This window comes from Anas acuta, chromosome 8 (assembly GCF_963932015.1).
Source record: "Anas acuta chromosome 8, bAnaAcu1.1, whole genome shotgun sequence".
Classification (NCBI taxonomy): domain Eukaryota; kingdom Metazoa; phylum Chordata; class Aves; order Anseriformes; family Anatidae; genus Anas; species Anas acuta.
The window spans coordinates 31,823,669-31,849,117 of record NC_088986.1 but is presented as its reverse complement, the minus strand read 5'-3'; the positions used below and the strand labels follow the sequence as shown (position 1 = coordinate 31,849,117).

Genomic DNA, 25,449 nt, shown 5'->3' with positions numbered 1-25,449 from the left:
TGCTCCATGGTCTTGCTTCCACAGAAACAGTAAAATCAGCACTTGTCTAATTGACAAGGTCAAAATTCAAGCCGGCAATTTTTCCCACAAAACATCTCCAGCTGGCTACAAGAACTTAGGCAGCCTCGATTTACTAGACGACTTCTAATTTACAGTAGTTTTGCTACACTGGATTTCAGAGGTGCAGTTGATGAAACTGAAACTCTGCTTGGATTACAGCACGTAGCAATAAAATAAAACTCTGTGGGTTGATCTGTAATACACAGCAGATATTTCACTTCTGGCCTTTTTGCCTTAATTTTTCATTGGTTTAGGTCATCTGTAGGTACTCAGGTGCTATTGTATGATAGAATTGGACATCTCACAACTGTATTATTCTGCATGTCTCATTCTTCAAATCTCCAAGGACAATTCAGTGCCAGTATTTTCAAGAGGTGTCTATTTTAAGAGCAATATACATACCTAACTCTGACAAAGCAATTTACAGAAATTTCATTTAGTCTCTATGGATTGCTCTGATTTTGCTGAAGAAAATACCCTGGATTCCTGAAGTCCTCCTAGTGCACACCTGAAGAAGCTGATGTCTTGATGATCCCTTTTCTGCCAAAACATAGGCAGAACACAGGACTCAGTGCTGGGGCTCAGCCTTACAGGCAGCCTCATTCACAGCACTGGTAGAATTGATTTCACCACAGGAGTGCTCCATGGTCTGTGCTTGAAGGGAAAATTAAATGCTGGGTATTTAAACGATTGTTTAAAGGCCAGCCACTTTCAGGCTGTACATTGTAATGTCACATACAAAGTTATCCTAGGTCTGGAGACATCTCCTCTGCACAGAAGAGAGGTAGCATTTTCACCACACTCATCTTTCTTAGGCATCCTTTCATTATTCAAAATTATTTTGGTGTGTGTGATCACAAAAAGGTATTAAATTGCTTTGTTTGTTTCACAGACAGTTTGGAACATAGTGACGGGGATGAGTTTAGTCCATTTTCCGGAAAGTGCCTCTACCAAGGAGAAGTGCACAAAGAAAAGCGTATTTCATCTGTATAACCCAATGTTACCATTGCGATCACATAATATCTAATTATGTACTCCATAAATCTTCATATTTTGTTATGAAGCTCATAATAACCAAGTCTGATAAACAGATTCTCTCCCCTGGCCACTACCAGTTGAGTAGAAAAAATACTTATTTATGAAGCTTTATTAATAAAATGTGAATAATTCAAACAGCTTCTTCAGTGAGGAAACAGCAGTAGAGTATATTCTTATTTACATATAAATGAAATGATGCTTTAGTGTCAAAGTGAAGAATTAAATAATAAGAATTTTTACAGTGCAATCCTGACAGCCTCATAAATATCATGGTCATAAGTTGCAGTTTCCTAAAATCTCATTTTATCTTTTATTACAAAAATATGACCAAAGGGCCAGGTCCTCCTCATTTTACATGTGTGAATATTCCCAACGACAACACAGTTATTCAATAAGTGAGGTTACTAGATCAGCCTTATGTCAGATAGTGGAGCAAAAGCGAAGTGTTACCTACATATCTATTAGGAGAACAGAATCTCTCATTTAACCATGAAAAGAAACACCTTATATGTTGGTAAAATATAGAGAAGGACAAAGGAAATGTATACTTTCAAACAGATGCTCCAGATAATGATAAGACAGAATATGAGGAAAGGAAGAACACTCAGCTAATATGCACATAAGATACCAGTTTTCCCTTTAGTCACATAGGTACCATTTTGGCCAGGCACAGTATTCCTGTTAAGCTGTAAGCAACCTCAGAAGTTGCAGAAAACAGAGTAACATTCAAATTACTTTAAATGGATGGTTGCTGCTGGAAAAAGCCTTAATTATGTCTATTTTAATTTTGTCTAAAGGCTGGAAAAGTCTCTGAAGCATAACCCCAGACCAGCTATGTTGCTTTGCTTTTGGCTGCAGTCTCAATCATTTGCTGAGGCACATTTGATGAACTGACCCAATAAAAGACTGCAGTAGTAGAGTATGGATGAAACGCATTCCTCTAGGTGGTAAATAAAGGCAAGGGCCACGGATGCTACTTGAGAAACTGCTGAGATATTTAGTAATCTGAGCAGCTGGGACAAGAAGTGGGTCCAATCATCTCCCCATTATCTGTAAGTGGTATTTTTCTATGCCACAGTGCTCTGCAACTGGGACAGGATAGTCAAAGACGGGAAAGGCATACACAGAACGGAAGGCTAGATGTGGGGTGGAAGTAAGAAAAGAATTTATTGAGTTCTTGGAGAGCTTATAAATACAGAAATTTATTTATAAAGTCTATGAAAGAGGGACTATTGGAGTATATAGTCTGCTGTCCTGTAAATTACAGGCAATTGTATTTAACCCAATTAGCCCTGGACTGTGCTGTCCTCAAACACAGTATAGCTTGTGTTTAGCTAACTGCGTGTTCCAGGAAGGCACTGAGTCCTGATCTGAAAACACCAAGAGCCCAGAAATCAACCACATTATTGTCAGTGGTACTGAACTGGGTACTGAAGGCCAACGCTGTTTGAACTTGCTTAATTCCAGCTACCATGCATTATTCCTTCTTACATCACTCTGTGGTAAATTCAAAGGTCCTTATATTCAATAATTCTTTCTGTGCGTGTTATGTATACACTGTTATAAACTCACCTTTCAGTATTTTTGATTCAGTATATTTTTAGTTCTTGTTATATGTCATTTTCTCTGACAGAACATCCTATAGCTTTTTTCTGTACTCATTTCTTTTTTTTTTTTGTATCCATCTTGCAACATGAGCACCAGAACTATAAAAGCCATGCCTGAATCACTCTCTGCAATTTATACCTAGATGTAAAAATTACCACCATTAATATCTGCACTCTGTCCGCACGTCAAGGTCTGCATGGACCCTTTGTGCTACAACATCACACTTGGAACCGGTGTTCATTTACTTGCCATTTGACTTACTAGTCCTTTTCAAACTTCTTCATTGCTTAGGACAACCTGCATTCATTTATTCTTAGGTGTATGTCTTCTGTTGACTTTATGAAAGCATACTTTGTTTTAATGGGGCCCAGTTTATGAAAGGTCAAGAATTCCTCTGCATCTTTGCCTGAGGTACTTTTTATGTCTATTTTTAACTCACTCTAAATGGGCTGCAGAGGCTGCTATATTCCAGTATATTTTCTGACACCACAATAATTCTTGACATTTCAGATAGATCTAACTGATCAGAAAATACTGGCACAGACAGTCACTGTCACATCCTAGTGCACTATTCTAGGGCTTCAGAGCATTGTGAAGTACTCATTTGCATGTGAGAGCAAAGCTGGTGATCTCAGCTTTCATGTAAAATGGTTAAGGTATGGAAATGGAAAATGAAAAACAGGAAAAAAAAAACAAACAACCTTTAGTCCCATGGTTTTCAAATCAATCTCTTCATGTTAGTGCAAGACTCATGAGTCCTGAATGATTGAATTTGACAGTATTCCTAAAGGGCACAACAGCATGAAGAGATTTGTCTCAACCTGGTGCTAAAGAGAGAAAAATTTGCCATAGAATCATATTTCTTGACAATAAGAGGAATTAAAAATTGGGAAGCATGTGACATTTAAGCTAATGAAGATTGAATAACACATTTAACAGTCTATACTAACATTAAAATAGAATTTTATATAAATATATATATACACATATTGCCAGGACAGTAATCACTTGTACTTTTTCATTTCTAAGTAGTTTCTAATTTCTCATTCTAAGTTTCTAATTTACAACCAAATGGTCTCGGTAGCAGGGAATGTAAGGATCTCCTACCTCTATCTGTGCTGGAAACATCCATCAATTATCCTTCTGGATACCTCCTGGATCTCTCCTGTCTTTGTTTTAAGGCTGGAGCACAGTATAAACACAAGGAGACTTATGCTGGTTTAACAAGCCTAGGAAGAGGTTAATAGCTATGTTCTAATGTCAACACAGACTATATTAGATCTGTCAAAAGACACAAAAATTTTGATTCACCTGCAGATTCTGGCAGCAGTGGATGCAATCACACTGCAATGTTTTGATCCTTTCTTGGAGAGCTCCCAGAGGTTGGCTTTGCAAATTGCTTGTCAGCCTTAAGCAACGCTCAGCTTAGGCCTGGCTTGTCATTTGGCTTCTCGTCCTTTAGATTCAACCTAGAGATAACGCCACAAAGAGAAAACAGTTCAGCAGTTTGACTTGCAGAGCGTTAGATATGCTGCTTTTTGTTTGTCGTATTTGGTTGATGTAATTTCTTCTCTTTCCTTCTGAGAAGTTCTAACTTGGTACATTCTTGGAACTAGAAGCTCAATGTTGAATAAGAAGATGGAGCCTTCTGTGTCCCAACAGCAAAGAAGGAAAGGGATTTATACTTACCAAAGCCAACATAAAAGGAATGTTTCTCATGCTTTAGCAAAGGCAGAAGCTACGCCTTAAGCTATTCTACATTCATTCTGAATAAAACAAAAATAAGCTAGAGATAATTAAGCATTAAGGAAATATAGTGGAAATGGTATAAATAATCTATTACTCCTTTGTGAAGATGTACCTGAAGAAAGACATTGCTAAAAAGGTGAATTTTGAGAAGATACTCTTATGAGGAGAGTCACAGCCAACTTGAATGATCTTCCTCCGTAAACAGATGAGAAACAAGAATGTAAAAAGCCTTTTTAGAGAGATAAATGAAGGTGAACATCAAGGCTGGCATTTCTGGCAGACTAAAAAGAGTAGGACAGTAAAATAAGAGACAATATTAGATTATACTGCAAGTGCAGTTATGCTTGTGAGAACAAATAAATGTAAATTTGACATGATGGAGAACCAGAACCACTGGAAAGACAGCATGAGAGACCACAATGTATTTAGATCAATAGGAAAGGAAGAAATAGAGAAGAACAAGTGATTAAGGTAGATAGGTGAAAAAGGTATAAATGAAAAGGATTTTAGGCACTGTAATGAAGAGAAATTGAGATATTGCAGGGAAGAAAACCACAGCTAAGCAGAGTCTAATTTAGAAGAGAAAATTAAAGGAATTTCTTGGAGAGAAAGCCAGTATTGACATAATTCATGGAGAAATGCCAAGAATGGAAACCCTACAGAAAGGGTGATGATTCAGTAGTTCACATTCTCACAATTCAAAGGCAGGCAGGCCAAGGAGGCAGGCTGGAGTTCTGACCTGGCCAGGAGGCAGCAGAGCTAAACATGCAACTCATAATCACCAACCTTTCTGCAAATATTAGCTTGAAAAGTAATGCAACACAGTGCAATGAAGTATTCAGAAATGAATAAAGATTGTCCCAATCTTAACTTAGCTAAATCTCCAGCTGCTGAACTGCTTTGTTAAAAGCTCTTAACAGAAAGTGCAAATTAGAATAACCACTGGAAAAAAATAAATAAAACAACAGAACCACCAAAGTAGCTCAGCAACGTGTTTCATCACCCTATTTCTAAACGGTGTAATGGGAGACTACACAACTTGATAAAAGTGGTAGAACCTGTTTCTGGTTTTAAAGTTTTTGCTAACCTAGCTACAGCTTATTATAAGGTAATGGCCAAGTTGCAATGCTGCCTTGGGAACTTTGGCAACTTCAGGCTTTGTTGTTATTTACCTAGGGCTGAAGTTAGGCATATTCAAATGCAGAAGAGAAGCTATTCTTTAACAACAACAACAAAAAAATGCTTTTCACCTTAAAATAAAAAGAAATAATGACCAAAAAAATATGAATAAAAGACAAAAAGTGCTAAATTATTCTATTTAGAAACATGCAACTGCATTGATTTCCCTAATGTTCCACCACTTTAAGCAACAGCAAAGCATAATTCCAATGAACTATCTCTTTTCCTTGCATCACTCAATAGAATTTGAGGCCCAGAAGTCCAGCAACTGATAGGCAGTGGACAGTAAAACCCAGAAGATTTAAAACACCTCTGCCCCGCCGTGTGTGTGCTAGCCACATGCAGGGCATGCAGGGCTGCAGCTGACTGGCTAACCCACCATCCTGCTTTGCACTTGCTGGGCCTCTCCTTCAGACCACAGAGTCACGACCCATAACGTTCCTGTTTGCTTTTGGTCCTTCAGTAGTCACAAGAACTGTTGATTTTAAACTTATAGCCACTAAAGTTATGTTTTTTTTTGCAGTGTAGATTAGAAGCACACACCTGCTGTGAGTAGGCTTAAATCCATTCTACAAAAGTATCTCCACGGGAAAGCTTTTAGGATGGCACAGGTCACAAGAATTCAAAGCCTGTGCTCTCTGTCAGAGAAACAAAGGCATACAGAATCTTTTCCTTCACTGCTTCGTGTTTTCCAGACACACTGTGTCTTTTTCATTGCTTGTTCTACGGCCAGTGGCTACCGCATGGACTGAAACCAAAACGCACATTTCATTTTGTACGCTGTGCAATCCCTTCTGTTACACAATTCAACCACGGAGCAGGCCAATTTATGCCCGCCCCGCGGCCGGGCTGAGGGGGGCCCTCGGGTCCCCTCACGGCCCCTCACGGCCACCCCGCGCGCTCTCCCCCCCGGGGCGGGCCTCTTCCCGCCGGCCGCCCAATAGCAGCGCGTCTCCCTCCGCGCGGCCGCCCCATTCGCCGAGGCCGCGGTTTCCGCTGCGGGCCGGGATTGGCTGCGGAGGGCGCTCGGCAAAAGGCGGCAGCGGGCAAAACCCCGGCGGCAGCCGCGTGAGTGAGGTCCCGCGCGCGGCTCCCCTCTACCCCCCCCCAACCCCCCCCCCCCAGCCCGGTACGGGGCGGTCGCTCCGTGCCTCCCCCCCTCCCCCGCGGCCATCCCCGGCGGGCAGCGGCGCTGGGGGCCCCTCGGCAACCCCTGGCGGCCCGGCCGGCCCCGGGTTCGCCCGGTAGCCTGGGGTGCCGGCCGCTCAGGCTGCGCCCCGAAGGCGCTCTGCGTGGCCCGGCTGCGGGCTTGCAGCCGAGCCGTGCCACCAGGAGCTGCCCCCGGAGCCGTGCTCATCTCCTTCGGGCTATCTCCTGTTGTCCCGGGCTGCCGGCCTTGTCCGGCCCAAACCGAAATTCGGGCTGTGCGGGCTCGATACGGCTCTGCGGCGTCAGCGCACTGCGGGGCTTAATCCAGCCGCAAAACTTGCTTTCCTTAAATAACCGAATAGATATCTCTCTCTCTCTCTCTCTCTATGTTACCGTCCTAGATGTTTAGTTCTGCAGGTAGTAGCTTGTGTTTAACATGAACTGACGGAAATGGCAGCCTGCGTGACGGAGCCTTTACTCTCGTGTCCCCGTGGAGTCCCGCACACAGCGAGGAGCTCCCGTCCCCTGCCTGCCGCAGCAGCTGCCCGTGGCCAGCCGCGAGGCCCAGCTTGAGGCCGGTGCGGTGCTGGGTCGCAGCGAGTGGGCTGCAGGAGAGGCCACCAGGCCTGTTTGCGCTCCTGCCAAGGAGGCCGTGCCACTCCAGGTTTGGAACAGGCTCATCTGCCTACACAGCACTAGCAGAGGGAGTGTCTACCTGTGAAAGAGACTGCAGAACCAGCTCTGGTTTCCTTCCTTCAGTTTCCAAGCCATGCTCTCCAGCAAAGTTACCTCAGAGAAAGCAGCTGTTGCCTGCCTCCGCTCTGCTGCACGTGGATGACAAACTGAAGGCAGCCAGAATTCTTTGGGGACAAAATGTATTTACAGCTCCGTAGCTGGAGCCGATAAATCCTTTTATCTGAAGCTTTTCAAAATACTTTTCTGCCTTCAGCCAGAACTTTGTAGGTTTGGCAGAGTTACAAGCAAGGAACATCTTCAGAAACTGTAGTGCAACTGTGCGAGGCAGTGGTTCTAATCTCACTGACTGCTGGTTATCTTTCCCTGATGTGCTCTCTTTTCTTCATGAAAGAGGGTTATCTTTTTCTTTCTTTTACTTGTACAATATTAGTACACACAGTATTAGTACATTGTAGTAATTTACAGTTTTGTTTACAAGATTTGGCAAGAAGCATTTCAAATAAGCATGTCCTATTATTGAGGGAGGGGAACAAATACTTAGGCTTTTTGTTTATCTTCCCTAGAAGAGAGAGAGAGAAATCTCACATACTGAGCAGATGTTTTCCTCTTAAAAATGGTTTCAAGTTTTTTGTTTCTGTGTTGGTGCTGCAGTATGCAATGCAGCTAGTTCTGTGTGGATCAGCTCCTTGCTTTTCAAAGCAAACTGCAGGGAAAAGATAATGCTTTAATGTGAATGAGCAAACACATGAGATAAAAGAAAATAATTTGTGTCTAAGCTTACCGTGCTGTCTTCCTTCCATTCTCCCTTTTCTCCTTTTACTGGGGATAGAGTGGGTTTACTGGTTTAGTTTCTCTCTGGATGAGTCTTTTTTTTTTTTTTTTAAAGTAGCACAGAGGAACTCCTCGGACTCCGCAGATCTCATCTCAGAAACTGAATGCAGGGCAAGGAAGTATCAGATATGTTTGCTCCCTGAGGTGTCCAGAAGCAGTCCTCAAAGTCTTGTGTTTTTTTTTTTTTTCTTAAGGTTAGTTTTGTGATGGAGACAGCATTGAAGTCTCATTGTGATGAACAGCACCCTCATCAGGCTGAAGACATAAGCAGGAAGCATGAGCAGAACAGCAAGCTTTCAGGTATGTGCTAAAACAGAGACTAGTAATGTTATGTTTTATTGCTGATGTGTTTCTTCATCACTTCAGGAAGTTTCAGCATCAATAAGTTCGTGTCAGTCAAACTCAGGTACAAGCATTGAAAACAAATTGTTAAGTTGCTTTATTTGAAGCAGTTTGCATAGCAATCTAGTTCTAAACAAGGATTGTTCTGACAGAGGTGTTAGAAATACATCACTGTCAAGAACCATTTTCTAACTCTGTCCGATGGCTACTGGCCTCAGAATGAAGTTTGTATAGGATGTTTCAGAACTAATTAAGGTTAATATCTTCCTGAGAGGAAACACCTATGTTTTACTAATCCATGCTTTGTTACAAGTGTAATAATGATAGTTTGAAAATAATTCTCCTTGCTTGTGAATTATTGCCCTGGTAAATTACAGTATACTTTTATGTACACAGTACAATATATGTGTTTGTTAAATTGAATTTATGATTAGTTTTTAGGATGCAAAATGTATACACGTTCTTTTTTTCTCCATTTGATTGACTTTCCAAATGCCAGTTTTTGCATACTTCTTTATAATAAAATATTCTTTATGCCTGCTTTACAGAAGTTAGTCACAGCCTCTACATACTTCATACTTGGCTTCAAAAGAAGTGAATTCTTAACCAGGCTATAGAGAACACTTAAAATACAAGGATTCGTGACTTGAATAGAAAATTACATAATTTTTTGGAAGAATACAGTACAATATCCTTGTCATGCCATCTAGTGACTGCAGCACGAAGTGCAAAAATTCAAATGCAGAGCAAATGTTTTTTGGTAGTTCCTATTTTGAGTAACAATCTATGAGAATGTGTTAGTAATCTTGATAATTTTCCTACATTTTTGATCCTTGATTTGCATCCCATCGATGTGCTCCTGTGTTTATGTAAATTACTATTATAGTTTTGTCTTTTGTGAAATCAACATTGCACATCTCATGAAAACATTTATCAATGAGTTGGAATGTGAATTCTTATTAAAAAGGCTTTTCCTGTCTCAGGAATTGCTAGGTGGCAAGTAAGTAATTTTTTAAAAAATGCTGCAGCATATAAGGGAATGTGAAGAAGGAGATGATCAAGTATGCGGATATTAATGTCAGCAAGGATAAGTACCCCTCTGCTATTTTTTCCTCTGTTTGTTGATTCACAATACTAGGAATTGAATTGTGATTTGTGATCTGAAATACAGATCGGATATTGAATCAAGCAATAATAGTCCTAACTAATTTTTCTTATTCTTTCCGAAGAAGGAATAAAAAAAGATATTGAAAAACTTTATGAAGCAGTGCCACAGCTTGTAAATGTGTTCAAAATTAAGGAAAAAATTGGAGAAGGTAAATGTTTTATTTTAACTTTCTTGAACTTAATTTTTTGTTTTTATAACTTAAGAGGTATAAATCTAACATGCCAATATATATATAATCTAAGCCAGACACATTTTTGATTTACTTTTTGGTGTATGCAGTAATTTTAATAAGTCACTGAATATATAGGTGTTTTAGTTAGGAACATTTTCAAGAGATCTTCGTGAATATCCAGTGTGCTAAAGCTTTTCAGAAAGCCAACATTCTCATTTTGACAACTAAAATTTGGGGGGATAGATTCAAGCAAGTAAGTCCTAACATCCATTCTTTTTCCTTTCCCTTTTCAACATGAGAAATCTATATGTATTGTTTTGACATATTTAACTACTGGTTTTGTTTCCACTGAAATCCTTTGGGCAGAAGGGGAGGAGGAGGCTGGAATATTATAACTACTTTAGTGTGGTTTTTAATTTTTCTTTTTTTGGTTTTGTTTTAAGACATTCAGCGTGGAACTTTGGAGCACTTGTGTACTCCTGATACTCAACAGATAATTCTTTAATAGAAGTTAGGTATTACTATAAACAGATTCTTAGTGGTTTCCAACTTAAGCACATTTTAAAACTTTATCTTTTTGATCTCTGAAATGTGTAATGACACTCCACACTTTTAAATTAAGATGTTTTTGAGAAAACAGGATTGCATTATAGTTGTTTTGTGATGGAATACATGTGATGGCAAACTATGTGGATAAAAGTTTCTCTCTCCAAAAAAGAAGCCTCCATTCAGTACACTGATCCAAAATTTAAAGAAAATGTGAAGTTCTGGCTATCATAAATAAGATAGTATAATTAAGCAAAATCTCTAGTTATGAATAATATTCCAATGTTGCTCTTGGGAGCAAACAATGCTCTTGAGAGCCAAAAATACCACCAGCAGATCTGCAGGATTAGGAGAAGACAAGCTTCGACTTAAGATTCTGTTCAGGAGTCTGTTTTGTTTTAGCAGTTCTCACTACCAAAACTAAGGTCTTAGGTCAACTTGGTAACCCATGTTGCTATGAGCAATTCTACTGAATTTATGGGACTCTAGCTTTTTTATGACTGAAAGAAGTATTTAGAATTTTTGCTGGCATTTGATGTATGTATACACTTACAGACTGTTAAATTTAACACGATGCAAGCACAATACTTAAAATATAATCAAAAGTAAATTGAACTGGTTATTTATATGGAAGAATGTTTCAACTTATATTTTCAGATATCTCATATCATTAAGATAAATTAACCTTCTCAGAGGTATATTAGGATATCTTTATAATGTGGGAGAGTTTATTGTACAGTCTGAATAGTCCCTTTCTCAAATGAATCTGTCTTGTTCTGTCTATGTGGTCATGCTGGGGGCAAACAAATAGTAAAGTAGACATCAAGTGAGAATCTGCCTTACTTTATAAATAAGTTAACAGAATGAAGGCAGTGTAAGTGATTTCAGAAATGCTTTGAAAAAGCAAAAGCAGTGCTTTCCAGATTAGCATTAGATAGCCCACTTACACTGCAGGGAGAGAAGAGCTGGATGTCAGATGAAAGTGAGCTACCTAAACAAGAAATCAAATCAAAGATAGGAAATTTACATTCAGAGAGCTCTATGTCCCAGGCAAGTTAGACAGTGTTACATTTGCATTTCTACTGACATAAAAAACTTGTATACAAGATCACTGAATTCAGTAATAGAAAAAAGGAACTGCATATTTTCTATTATAGAATCTGCTTTTGACGTAGTGTCAAGTGCACTGTAAGACTGTGAACAGTTGGATTATTTCTGTGAAAAGTGAATTGACCTAATTAAAGATGCTGAAGACAATGTTTTTCTCCCTTCTTTACAGGTACTTTTAGTTCTGTTTACTTGGCCACAGCAAAATTACAAGCGGGATGTGAAGAAAAAATGGCTCTGAAGCACTTGATTCCAACCAGTCACCCTCTGCGAATTGCTGCTGAACTTCAGTGCCTCACAGTAGCAGGGTACATAAACAAAAAAAAATGTGTGATTGTCATGATTAAAGTACTAAATATTGTCTTGCTGTTCTGCATTTATTTATTTAAAGTTTTGGCACTTCATTTCTTCTGTGTTTTTTTTTTTGTTTGTTTGTTTTTGTTTTTAACCACAGAAATGTATGATTTTTATAGCAAGAGCAAATAAGAAATGGAGTCTTATCTATAATGAATGTCCTTTCCTGCTAGTCTCAGTTTGCAGGTGGTGCTATATTTTCCATCTGATTCTACAATGTATCTATGTGATAACAAATATTCCAGTTCTGAAATGCTTGGAAAAAATAACCTCGTAATCAGAAAATACATTTTTAGGAATGAATGCTGGTTGCCAGAGTGCTGAATAATAGCACACCTTCAGAAGGAAGCTGGTATCATGAAGGTTAGGTTAACTTTAAACACAGCAGTAACTACAAACCATGGCCCCAAAACCTGTGGAGCCCTCATTTGCAAATGCAAAACTTACATGGAACATAACAATGACATGAGAACAACGTAGTTACTCGCTGCTGGTAAGACTGCTGTCAAAGTATAAGCTATATATTAAAATAAAGCCTGACTGAATTTTATAATAAACAAATATCAACATTAGTCTTCTGGTCTTTATTCAGTGACATTACTTCTCTTTTAGGGGACAAGATAACGTTATGGGAGTTAAATATTGCTTTAGGAAAAATGATCATGTGGTTATTGTTATGCCCTATCTGGAACACGAATCCTTCTTGGTGAGTCCCAGACTTTTTATTTATAGTAGAACATCTTAGTTGAAAGTAGTTGCATAATTACAGTATCCAAATAATCTTTCAGGACATTTTGAATACTCTTTCCTTTGAAGAAGTGAGAGAATACATGTTTAATCTGTTTAAAGCATTGAGGCGCATTCATCACTTTGGTATTGTTCATCGTGATGTCAAACCCAGTAACTTCCTCTACAACAGGCGGCTAAAAGAGTAAGTGTGTCCAGATGACCATATCGTGATACCATTTGGGGATGTGTGCCTTGGCAGAACAGAGTAAATCAGGCTTTTTTTTTTTTCCTTTCAGCATAACATGTGCTTAAGTAATAAAGCTAAAAAAGCTATTTTTTTCATTCGTAAAACTCATTTCTGTGCTCAGGGATTTGAGTATGGAAAGATTTTTTTTAATATTTAATGTAGTATCTGCCTTATAGAGTGACAAGTACCTGAAAAAATAAAAATTTTACTATTGAGTAGAAGTGCTGCATTTTTTGAATAAGAATTAAGAGAATAAATCATTAGTTGTCTGAATAAAGCTAATGGTGACTTGGAGTGCACAGAGTAATGTTTGTAATTTTTTCTCATGGACAGTGTAAATCTGATACAGATGAGACTGTTGGATTTGGGTTTTTATCTTAAATTGAATTAATTTTTATAACTAGCACAATTGCTTTTTTTTTTTTTATCCTCTGCAAGTTACAATATCTAACAACTGTTAAAAGCAAGATAATGCTTTTTTTGTGAAGAACTGGAATAGCTAGATTAAAGTCCTGTGTCAGTGCTAGCAGTCCTATGGCTGCACTGGTGAGTATGTGCAATTAAAGTTTGTTGGAGAAACGTGATTATATTTTGCCAAGTCCCAAACTTTGAAATTTGAAAAATACTTATTTTTGTCTCTCAAAATGTATTCCTACACCATTTTGTTTTTCCAACTTTGAACCTTAATCTCTACTTAAGATGTGGAGGCTGTGGAATTGAGTTTGTCTGAGACCCAGGGACAGCTGGACTGTTTCAGTAATGGTTTTACCAAAAATGATTATTCTAATGACAAATCTGAAATGTAGTCCTAATGTAGTCCTACCTGATTGAAGAGTGAAGTAAATTCCAGTAGCAGTGCTTGGCAAAACTCTCAGCATTGTTATTGTCTCATCTGTCTTCACTGCTGCATTTGTGCCTCCGTCCAGGGGAGTCCTGCAAGTATTGATTCATTTTTACTTGACTGTTTCTGAGGTAGTTCAGAGCCATAGAACCAGAAGAACCCAGAAAGGAGATGCTGGGAATCGTTTTTAAAACACCAGTGGAGAAATTTATACACTTGAAAAGCTTACAGAACACAAAAAAAAAATATAGACAGACAGATAGGTATGGGGTAAAACAGTGGGAGATAAATACGGCAGGACAGATAGGACAAAAGGAGGAGAATAGCATTGTGATGCTGGCAACATGACAGATAAGCAACATATTGAGGAAAACACAGATAAACAAGTAATGAATAGTAGATAGAACTGGTTGATACTTTTTGACTTATAATTCTAAATTTTTGTCTTTTAGGTATGCCTTGGTAGATTTTGGCTTGGCACAAGGAACCCCTGATACAAAAATTGAACTTCTCAAAACTGCACAGTCTGAAGATCAGCAGGGAAGTTGCTCACAAAGTAATCCCAACACAGCCCTGGGAAATGGGGTTTCTGTCGGCATCACAGCACCTAAACAGATAGCTCAACAGTCAGCCTCAAAAGCATCTGATAAACGGTCCAGCTCACTGTCAAAAATACAGATAAAACAAGGAAGAGGAGGAAAGGTTCTCAGTCCTTTTCATTAATATTGTTGCATGTTTAATATATTGCTTCGTCCAACAGGGGGAGATGTTATACTTGAACAAAAGCTGTGCATACTTATCTTGTAGGGTCATAATCTGATGCACAGAATCACAGATTTTACATTGAAGTAGTGAGTTTTATATAACCACTGGCAATATTCTGTAGCTGGTAGATATAATGCATGTTGAAGGCTGCATAAAACTCTAGTATGGGTTGCTCTAGAAAGCCCTAAATCTTTTTTTTTTTTTTTTTTTTTAAATCCCATGTACCATGGAACTCCTTCCCAAAACAATAATTATTCATGTATGCTTAGTTGCATAACAAATGCAATACAGATGACGTTTCAAATTGTCTTGGGGCACTTAAGGTGTGATTCATTTTGTAAGCATGTTTGCTGGTCTGTCTAGACGATGTTTTCTTCATCCACAGTAAAGTGATGCCTGAAAATGACTTGCCATGCAGCTGTTCTTGTTATATGTCACTTCACACTTTTTTTTTTTGAACTGTCAGTATCCAGCTGACTGTGTATTAGATAGGATCCTTATTGCCCTTTTTGTTGGTATTGTAGGAGGAATATGTGCACCATTCTGTCCAGCGCTCTGTCTTTGGAGAGAGGAATTTCAATGTCTATAGTTCCACATACCAGGAGAACTCAAATACAAAAGTAAGAATATGACTCATCAGTAAGAGCAATCTGTTACGTATTTGAGAAATTATAGAACTGGTTGTTCTGTAAGACTGGACACTACTACAGGACCCTGTGGAACTAAAAGTTTTGAACAGAATATTAAGCGTGTCTTTACTGGAAGGCTTGAAGAATTTTCATTTGTTTCAGTCCTTTTTGAAACTCTTAAAGAGCTAGTTACGTAGCTGTCTCTGTAATGCTAATTAATATCTTTTCTGTATGTGTATCTGTGCAACTAAGATATACTTAGCCTTCCTTTTTTATTTTGCAATTGAAGTAATAAACATTTTTATGTATTTTTTATAATTAGGATTTAATGTGACATGGGGAAAAACCCCAAGTAAATTAGAGGGTTGGTCTAACAGTGATCATTTTACTGTAGAATTAGAGTTAGTGCCACTGTGTTGCTGTGGCATTATTTCATGCATTTTTATTCTCATATTGAATTAAAAGAATGCTTGAAAAGTACTAACTTGAAAAAAACTTGTATCTTTAGAATATCTAATGGATACTGATTTTTGTAACCATTGAAAAATGTGTTCCAAAAGGGAAGAAGGAGAGATTAGGATACTTAAAAAACTCTAGGATCTGTTTTATAGATGTTATAGTATTGGTAGAAAGAGTTGCTATCTTCTGCTCTTCTGTAGCTCTTTGCTGATGAGAGCCTCTTCAGTTGTTCAGGGACTGATGTATCTATGTGAAAAGGGAAACTTGTTAAATACTTCACTGTCACAAAAATATCTGTATTGCAGCTCGTGAAACAATCAAAGGTGATCGATGTTTCATCTAGGAAGTTAGTAACAAAGAAGAAGATTATTTCTACCAGGACAGTGAGCAATGGGGTAGGCAGAAAAGCTGCCAGTGGTTGTCCATCAAACCTGACCTGTGACTGTTATGCAACGGATAGAGTTTGCAGTGTTTGCCTTTCAAGGTAATTTGCTTCAATAATGTTTTAAAATTGCTTACTGCGCTGTCAAACAAGGTCAGAAACTTAGATTTACTAGACAGCTGATTTAGTAGGTGAAAGATAGCATTTGATCTGTGCAACCCTTAAAACACTAAACATGCTCTTTTAAAAAAAGAACAGTTTCTGGAATTCATGGAGTAATTGTTTCACTGCGACCCGCACCACAAGAGAGGTTCATTGTTAATGATTTTCTGTTGCTGTTGTATTTAATTATCTGCCTACATGTGTTGTAGAACATCACTTTAATTAATTACAAGGTTTAGAGTAGACGATACATCAATCCATCATTTAGTAGTTACCTTATAGGCCTAAATTATGCCAACTGCATTAAAATTCAGTGATCCTGCCTTCTGAGGACTTTATGTTAAAAATATTTCTCAAGCTGTTTGCATTCTGGAAATCACAAAATGTAGAATAAAAAGGAAAGATGATTGTTCTGTATTTAATTTAAAATATGTTTACATTTTAATAGTAGACAGGTTAGAGAATCTGAATAACTCCATTCAAATCCATTCCTCTGCAACTGATTTCGGTTATTATCTATCATTACTTTTTATCCCAACACTGGGGAACGTGGCTTCATGCAGCGAATTTTGCTTGTTAGGCATAGTCATGAAACTGTGGTTCCGCTTTTCTCAGACTGTCAAAATATGGTGATAGCATTCATTTCAGAAATTAAACATGAGGAATTTGTCAAACTAAAAAGAAAAGTGGCCCATAAAAGGAAGGCACTTCATATGACATGCAAGAAAGCTCTGGAAAGATCTTAGTAATAATCACACAGCTTTTAGTTAACCTAACAAAAAGTAAATTATTGACAACACTCAGAAATAGTGAACCTTAGTTTGCTGTGGATTAATACAGAGCCAGAATGTCCACACCCAAAACTCCAATGCATTTTTAACCCTTAATTAGTCTTAGCTTTAAAGTTCCCTGTGAAAACAAACCTTTAGCAGAAATTATGTTACCACTGAATGAAACTAAAAATAGTCATTGTGACGGGACTATGCAGTAAGTATTTCTGTGATGCTACCTTATGCTAGATAATATAATAAAAACATAACAAGTAATTATAATTAAGCTATTATATGGAGTAATAATTATATGCTAGATAACTATAAGATGCATCAAAGCTCTAAAAATTGAATCAAGAAGTCAGGGTTAAACATCTCACAGAAGTATATTCTAAAGTTATTACAGTTAGAACTAATTTCTCAACTTTTATATTCTAAATGTATTTGTCTCTTATTACAAGGTGTCAGCAAGTTGCTCCCAGAGCAGGAACACCTGGATTCAGAGCACCAGAAGTATTAACAAAGTGCCCCACTCAGACAACAGGTAATACACAACAGACAGAAACTAATGCCTATTTTCACCTTTCAATCTTTCTTACTTATGCACATTACGTTGTCTTTTTTAATGTGAGGCTTTCTTTTTACATAGGAAATTCAGTTTATCATCCATTCTAATACTTAGCAAGCATTTCCTTATTTTAATTAAAAGTTTATTACTCAGAGTAAGAACAAGTTAGGAGTATTTTCATTGTGTTTGAAACTTGAATATGTCTTCATTCATTTGAGGAGTACTGCCATATGCAGGAGGTCGATAGCACACATTTTAAAAGAAAACAAAGCGTAAGTTTTAACAAGTTTCTTGGTTTATTGGCTTATTTATTCAAGAAAAATCTTGAATAAATCTTGGCAGGATAACTTTAGACTTTTCTAGACAGGTTGTCACATTTGCTGTCATAGCAGACAAAAGGAATAGTATGATTGCAAATGTATTCTAGAAAGTATTGGTTAATCAGTACTTTTAACCAGATTTTTCCTCTTTGCCAGTGCTTTAAATAGCTGATCTCTAAGTTTTGAAATTTTGTGATTTTTTTCTTATTAAGATTTTTAACTACTCGGGGTTAAAACTTATCAAATTCAAAACTTTCAGTAACCTGGTAAACATTGGAGCAGAACAGCAGGATGGTTAATACATCAGGTGGTGAAAGTAGGATGGGAGAGGTTATGTATGCCTGCAGAATGGAGGACCAATAAAAGCAAAGTTACCTATTATAAATATCTGGTGTATGACCAGGAGTTTTGACTAACAAAAAAAGGGGATAAATACAATTGTTCTCAGAACCTGTATTCAAAAATGGCAGTCTGTTTGGAGTTACTGTGTCTGTGCTGTAACAGCCAGCTTCATGGACTAGAAAACATCCAGAAATCCAGGACAAGTTTAGACAATCCCTAAATCTGTCTAGACAGAATTTAGGCAGAAGGAAGACATACCTAGGAAATTTTGGACACAGGATAGTCTTAAATAAGCTTTCAGACAGTTTTCTGTTCTCTAGGGTAATGGAGAGCAGGATTACAGAAAATATGGTAAATCTGGAAACCCTGGGTTGTGACACAGCCCTAAAGGTACTGAGTCAGTGGCGCAGAGCTGTTGTAATATGTCAACAAAGTGCTTAATTAGAACTGGGTAGACTTATACTAATATTTATGAGATAATGGTATACTTGAAGTAACAAATTTCCTTCTCAGACTGCTCTTTCCATCTTGGACTGCTGTAGTCAGCTCCTTGTATTCCTGCCAGTCTTGCTACTAGTTTTGGTCTCTGCGCTGTGACCGAGTTACCAGCTGGATCCAGCTGACTCTGTCCAGAGCTACCTTAAGTAACTGACCTAGGTTTACAGCACAGGGAATACAGCCCAAACTCCCAATTTGGTCCTAAACATGTCCAGTTACATTTTAACTTGGTTTGTCCCTCTGCTCCCCTTCAAGTCCATGTGCCTCAGTAGTTAGATACTAACCACTAGACAAATGCACAGGAAGGACTCATGATGTTGAGGTGCACAAGATCTTACAGTGTGCTGGTCATCCCAGCCCTACCAGGATTGTAGGGCTTGGATTTACTAGTTGTTCAAGTATATAATGTCAGTTAATTTCAGCTAGAGTTGGGAAGACATCTTTAAAGGCCTTGACCTTAATAATTGTTTTTCCTATACAGGGAAACACCTCAAGCAGATAGTGTGGTCAACATTGATACAGTAGTACTAAAACTTATTCACAAGATAAGATGAAAATTTTTGCACTCTAAATTGTACCCATAATTAATTTGGGTTTTTATTTTTAAAAAGACTTAAAACCTGGTTTTGCAACTGAAGTCAACTTAGTAGTTTCAGAATCCTGTGCTGATGGTGTTTCTAGCTAAAATGTCAAAATTAATTACAGAAAATTTATGACCAATTTCTGGGAGATAAGTACAATAACTATGGCTTTATTTCCCGACTGTTAATTTTTCTCTCTAGAGTTTGAGAATTCTTCAAACTCTCTCTCCTTCACTTTCCTTGCCATCTCTCAAAATTTTCAATTTATCGAGCCAAAAAATTATGGCAGACAGGTATTCTCATAACTTTCAGTATTAAAGTTTCCATCATGCTTTGGCGTCTTTCTTCAGAGTACTCTGTGTACTCTTTATAACACAATGAAAGTGATGAATAATTTCTAACTATTAGAGTTCTTAAACTGGCTATCATGTCAAGTGATTTCATATTAGAGAGCAGCAAACTGTAGTAGGATGAATTTTTTAGTACTGCCTAATTGGCACCTTGAGTCCCTGAAAATTAAGATTCGTGTTCATTTCTGAATTGCTTTTTATTCATGGTCTTTATATAATGCTTTCTTAATCTGAAGCAAACTTAAGTGTTGAAACTAGCCATTTTTCCCCTTTTCAGCTCCCTGAGTAAAATAACTTGAATGTTGTTTTGGTACTTTAAGTTTTGCAAAGTAATAAAATTACTCATGTGAGAAATTCTATGGAAAAACGAAAACACTCCTCTATATGAAAGCAGGAAATTTTTGTATATAATTATAGCAATTTACACTGTCTGCTGACATGTTATCTATGTGATTTATGTCAGTAATTCAGAACATTACTTTTTCTGATAACATTTCTGGTCATAATTTCTTTTTGAAGAATGTTGGGAGTTTGTTTGTGATGAAATTGTAAGTTTACTTGTTACTGAGTTTCCTTTTAATTGCAGCAATTGACATGTGGTCTGCAGGAATTGTATTCCTTTCTCTGCTCAGTGGACGGTATCCATTTTACAAAGCAAGTGATGATTTAACTGCTTTGGCACAAATCATGACAGTTCGTGGATCCAGGGAAACCATTCAGGCTGCTAAAACTTTCGGTATGCAAATCTTAATTATGGGGAAAAGGGGAAAATGTATGCTTGGTCTGCTATTTCATACAGTGACTTACAGTCAAGTTGTGAGTTTTAAATTATAAACATATTTTTAAGTTCTGGGAGTCACTTTAGTAGTAAATCACACTTTTTGCATGTAAAATGCTATAACACTACTAATCTGTACATGCGCAGTTTTAAGAAAATTTTGTATTTTTCTATCTTTTGTAATTTGTTTGTCGGTTACCTCATGCCATAGATTTCCCTACCTGTCCACAACTTTTCAGTAAGTCAAGGCCACTCGAGGTAAAATTATGCCAATTAAATGCTTTCTACCAGGATTTGGTTAGAATTTTTGAGGCAATATTTCTACTCCTGCAAAATCTGCCTTACAGCCTTAAGTCAATAGGATTTAATATTTAGATGCTGTAAAACTTGCTTTATCATCTCCTCAAAAAGGACCAGTAAAAAAAAAAACAAAGAACAACAATTAAAAAAAAAGAGAGGGCCTGTTTGGAGGGGGAAAAAAGCACAAAACGTGAAATAACCATTCCCCTAATTGTCTGCAAGCCACATGTTAAAGCACTTGATACCTGGAAGTGTAAGTGACAGCATCAATTTTCATTCTCCAGACACGGGTGTTTAAATCAGTAATATAAGTAATAAACTGAATTGGGTTTTTAATTTTCAGTTCTGTAAAGTTAGTTGACAGTGAAATGGAAAAAGATGTTGTGTGGACTGGGTGACAATTTGTCAGTTCGTAACTTCATGAACAAACAAATAGGTTTGTTCTGAGCAGAACTGAGACTGTACTTCTGTCTTGCTGGGGCCATCACTGTAAAACATAGGTGGTTGGTTGGTTGGGTGGATCTTTTGTGTGTTTTTTTTGTTTGTTTTTGAACTAATGTTTGTTACTTCAAGTTTTGAAATATTCTCTGAAACAAACTTAGAAGCTATAGTTGCAGAGCAAGTATAATAAAATGTAATTTTCTGAACAAAACTTTTTTTTTTTCCCTAGGTAAATCCATTCTGTGTACCCAAGTTGTCCCAGCACAAAACTTAAGAGCCCTTTGTGAGAAGCTGAGAGGAACAAATAGCAGCTGTAGCAGATCCCAGCCTGATGTACCCATGAAGTTTGTAAATGACTCAGCTTTGCCAGTTGAAATAGACAAACAGTGTGCCCCTGAGACACTTGGAAAAGAAATTCAATACTTAAAGGGTTGTCAGGAAGGTGATGGTGCTTCTGAAATTAAGGCAACAGACATGAAAGGATGGGATCAGGTTCCTGATGAAGCATATGACTTACTTGATAAGCTACTAGACTTAAACCCTGCAACAAGAATAACTGCAAAAGAGGCTTTGCTGCATCCCTTTTTTAAAGGCATAAGTCTATGAGAACATACCCTGGTATTGCTTTGATACATTTTATGTGAACATGAGATTCTGAAGCAGTTTTATCCTGTTGCCCTTAATGTTTACACTCAGTGAAATACCATGACATTGTGCACAGCACTACTGAAATCATCTTGTGCAGCTGGACTGCAAATGTAAGTTTACATTAAGAAATACTTGCAGATGTAAATATTACATAAACATCACTAGCATGGTCTTATCCTATGACACTTTTGACGTGTTATTACTGTGTGTACCTGTTCTCTAAGAAAATTTTCTTTGACTAAAAAGAAGAGTTTCTTGTGCTCCAAGCTTAATTCTTAAGATTCTCCCTCAAAATATACAAATTTGTGTTAAGGCAGGACTGAGAGGAAAAGTGCTTGAGAGGTTTTTTTTTCCATAATTTCATATCTCTGCTTTGTTCCTGAGTACTACATGGGAGACTGAAGATGGAACAAACTCCATTAATTTTGTTCAGACTATTTTCAGACAACAGTTTTACTTTGGGAGTGTTGCTAGAGGAAGGGCCAGGTACTGGAGGTTTTATCATCAAAATAAATGCATAACTGTTTTTAAAGTACATTTTCTCCCCCCCATCTGTTCATTCCTACTTAGGTATTAGTGAAAAATGCAGTTACTCATTTTGCACAGCACATATTTACTCTGTGCCATGGGTAGCTGTCAATATGCAACAACTATGGCCTACAGAATGTCTTGTGTGACATGTAAAAGTGATTTCTGTTATGGAAACTGATCTTCACAGAATATCTTAAATAAAGGATTTGTTTTTATAACTTCAGAACAGTGTCTAGAGATGCTTCTATAAAAATAAGATTAGTCAAGTAAAGTTTTCCTGTGGGACATTCCGGCTCAGGAAGAATTATGCAGATTTGTTTCCTGTATAAATTCCTCAGTAATGTAAAACACTTTTCAGATAGCACTAGTGTATATAGCTGTCATAGTGGAGGTATCTTAATTATCAAGGAAGTCTTACACAAAGTTAGAAACTAGCTATTGTCTAGTCTTAAGGAGGAAAAACTAACCTCTAACCCCAAGTATTCATTGTACAAAGTAAGTTCCATTATGCTCAGCAGAGGTGCTTTAAAAATGCATGATACTTACGGAGACTGAAATTTAATACAAGGTTTTCCCACTTACATTTCTTGAAATGCTAGTGGAGCTGTTGCTATAAAAGGCTACAAGCCATTCTGTGAAAAGATTACTGCTTTGATAACTTTTGTGCAAGCCTTCTCATAGAAAGTGTTTGTAATGTTAGTGCAAAGGTCATGACCAGTGCTGTGGCTGAAGAGCAATTCGTTCAATATATTCAAAATCTTTAATACATACAAAGTGATGGTAATATTGCTCTGTTCCTGGCATCAGCTGTTAGAGAAAAATATTTGCAGATGTCAGAATATTGATTGCAGAAAATCTTGAAACCCACAAAACCCTGGGGCCTCAGTCTTAGTAACTTTTGCTGTTTATATAATTTCAACAAGCACATCACTGAGAAATTATTTATCTAAAGGAACTGTGGCCAAATTTGGCAAGCAACACTGTCTGCCAGTGTCTGCAGATGTATTGTTTCCTCCTACGTTCACTCATGCTGTCTATGGTCTTATGAGAGCACTAGCTGACAACAAGCAAAAATATGTCAACTATCCATTATGAACTTTCTAAACCACTTCAGCTTTTTAAGCTTTCTTGCTAGTCACTGCACTGAGCAGCTCCTTGCAGCAGGCACTAGAATAATTAACCACTGCCTAAGTTTAATACAGCAGGAACATCATTGCTGATGGTGTTTTTACCATTACTAAGAGTAAATAAACTTCTGTAAGAAACAATTCTAAGCTCAGTATATTCAATAACAAGCTAGAAGAATGTATTGTTATTCTTCTCTCAGATACTTAAAACATCAGTGGTTGGGGTATGAGGCGGGTAATAAAGTGAAAAGAAAAATGTTTGAAAAAGCACATGCCTACAACGTGCTTTTTTGCAGTATTCTACATAAGGATGAAAACCTCAAGTAAAATATTAAATGCAATGGGATATCAGTGGGGAAGGAAATGAATAAAAAGTTGAGGGGGGGGGGAGGAAGGAGAAGGAAGAGGGTAAAGGTAGGCTGGTTGGAAAACAGCAGGGAAACACTAGAGGTGAGCCATAGCTGCCAGTGAGCTTTCTCCTTATCTCTTCCTTGGTTCTAAGATTACAGAATCATCTAGGTTGGAAGAGACCTCCAAGATCACGGAGTCCAACCTCTGACCTAACACTAACAGTCCTCCACTAAACCATATCCCTAAGCTCTACATCTAAGTGTCTTTTAAAGACCTCCAGGGATGGTGACTCCACCACTTCCCTGGGCGGCCCATTCCAATACCTCACAACCCTCTCAGTAAAGAAGTTCTTCCTAACATCCAACCTAAACCTCCCCTGGTGCAACTTAAGCCCATTCCCCCTTGACCTGTCACCAGGCATATGGGAGAATAGACCAACCCCACCTCGCTACAGCCTCCTTTCTCAAAGCTTCAGGTAAGAACTGAGTACGCAGATTTCTTTAAAGTTTAATAACATGATTTGACCCGTTTATAACCTGAATGTGAATCTGCTACCATGATAGTTTGTGATTGGAAGAAACTCCAAGCAGAAACAAGAGTGCTACAACACATGTTCAACTTGTCGTGAGGCCACAGCTGGACTTCGGTTAAGTTCTAGACACTGTGCTATGACAAGGATATTAATGAATTGGAAAGAAACCAAGAAAGACAGCAAAAATGAGCATGGACTTGGAAAGATGAAGAGAAACTGATAGGAAGAATCCTGAGAAAATGCTGGGAGCAAATCTAAATGCATCTGTGTATCTAGTACAGCAAAGACAAGGTTATTCTTGGTACTAAGCAAGGCTAAGTGAAGAAATGGTGGCACATTTTAATCATACAGTATTTTTCCTAGTTGTAAATGATAATTAGGAAAGAGGAGGGCATATAATTAGAAGTATTTAAAGAAGCATCTGCAGAACAGCAACAAGATTTTCTATATAATACTGACAATAAGGTATACATGAATTTCTAAATCCTACTGAGATTGTAGTCCTCTCTTTTGAGATCAGATTCAATGGCTTTTGAAATTGGACTCAAAGTGTTAAAGGGTTTATTTAAAAGCAAAATATTACGGGGATAAGAAAATAAATAGTGCATCAATATTCTGAGAATATTCAGGATCCTTCTTATTTTATGCATTTGCCATACCTAGAGTTTACATGTTCTTTGCCCTCCAAAAGGTAAAAGCAATGCAGAAACAATATGCAGCCAAGGCTTCCAATGCAGGTGCAAAAGGATCCCCAGAACCTTTTTAGTGGCCTCTTGACACCACCAGGTCTGATGAGATCCTAAAATATTTCCATAGATGTCCAATATCTAGCCAAGTTCCGAAGGTCAATTACTGGATTGGATCTTAAGGTAGAAAATTAAAGAAATTTTCATACCATGGCACCTCTGGCATGGGTTCTCTAGTAATCAAGGCATTGTGATTTCGCAAGAAGTAAAAAAAAAAAAAAAAAAAAAAAAAAAATTACATCAAACTCATGCTGGACTTTGTATTCTATTCTGGCTACTGTGCAACATCTTATTTTGGTTATGACCACCAAACAAACAACCAAAAACATCTTTTTTACAAAGATGATGTATTT

The 25,449-nt window shown here is 37.6% G+C and overlaps 1 protein-coding gene across 6 annotated transcripts; it reads left to right on the top strand.

The window, feature by feature from the left end:
• Positions 1 to 6,552: 6,552 nt before the first annotated feature.
• Positions 6,553 to 22,566, top strand: CDC7 (cell division cycle 7). Of its 6 annotated transcripts, none has more exons than XM_068690995.1 (12): positions 6,553 to 6,702; positions 8,505 to 8,610; positions 9,885 to 9,968; positions 11,818 to 11,953; positions 12,612 to 12,705; positions 12,788 to 12,930; positions 14,269 to 14,518; positions 15,106 to 15,201; positions 15,975 to 16,153; positions 17,445 to 17,527; positions 20,229 to 20,378; positions 21,391 to 22,566. In XM_068690995.1, the coding sequence occupies exons 2-12, from the start codon at positions 8,517 to 8,519 to the stop codon at positions 21,765 to 21,767; spliced, it is 1,686 nt and encodes a 561-aa protein (XP_068547096.1). In that variant the 5' UTR covers positions 6,553 to 6,702; positions 8,505 to 8,516; the 3' UTR covers positions 21,768 to 22,566. The 6 variants fall into 6 exon arrangements, with proteins under 6 accessions (XP_068547096.1, XP_068547093.1, XP_068547097.1 ...); XM_068690992.1 differs by having other exon boundaries at positions 9,882 to 9,968; XM_068690996.1 differs by having other exon boundaries at positions 6,579 to 6,702; positions 8,510 to 8,610.
• The last annotated feature ends 2,883 nt before the right edge of the window (positions 22,567 to 25,449 follow it).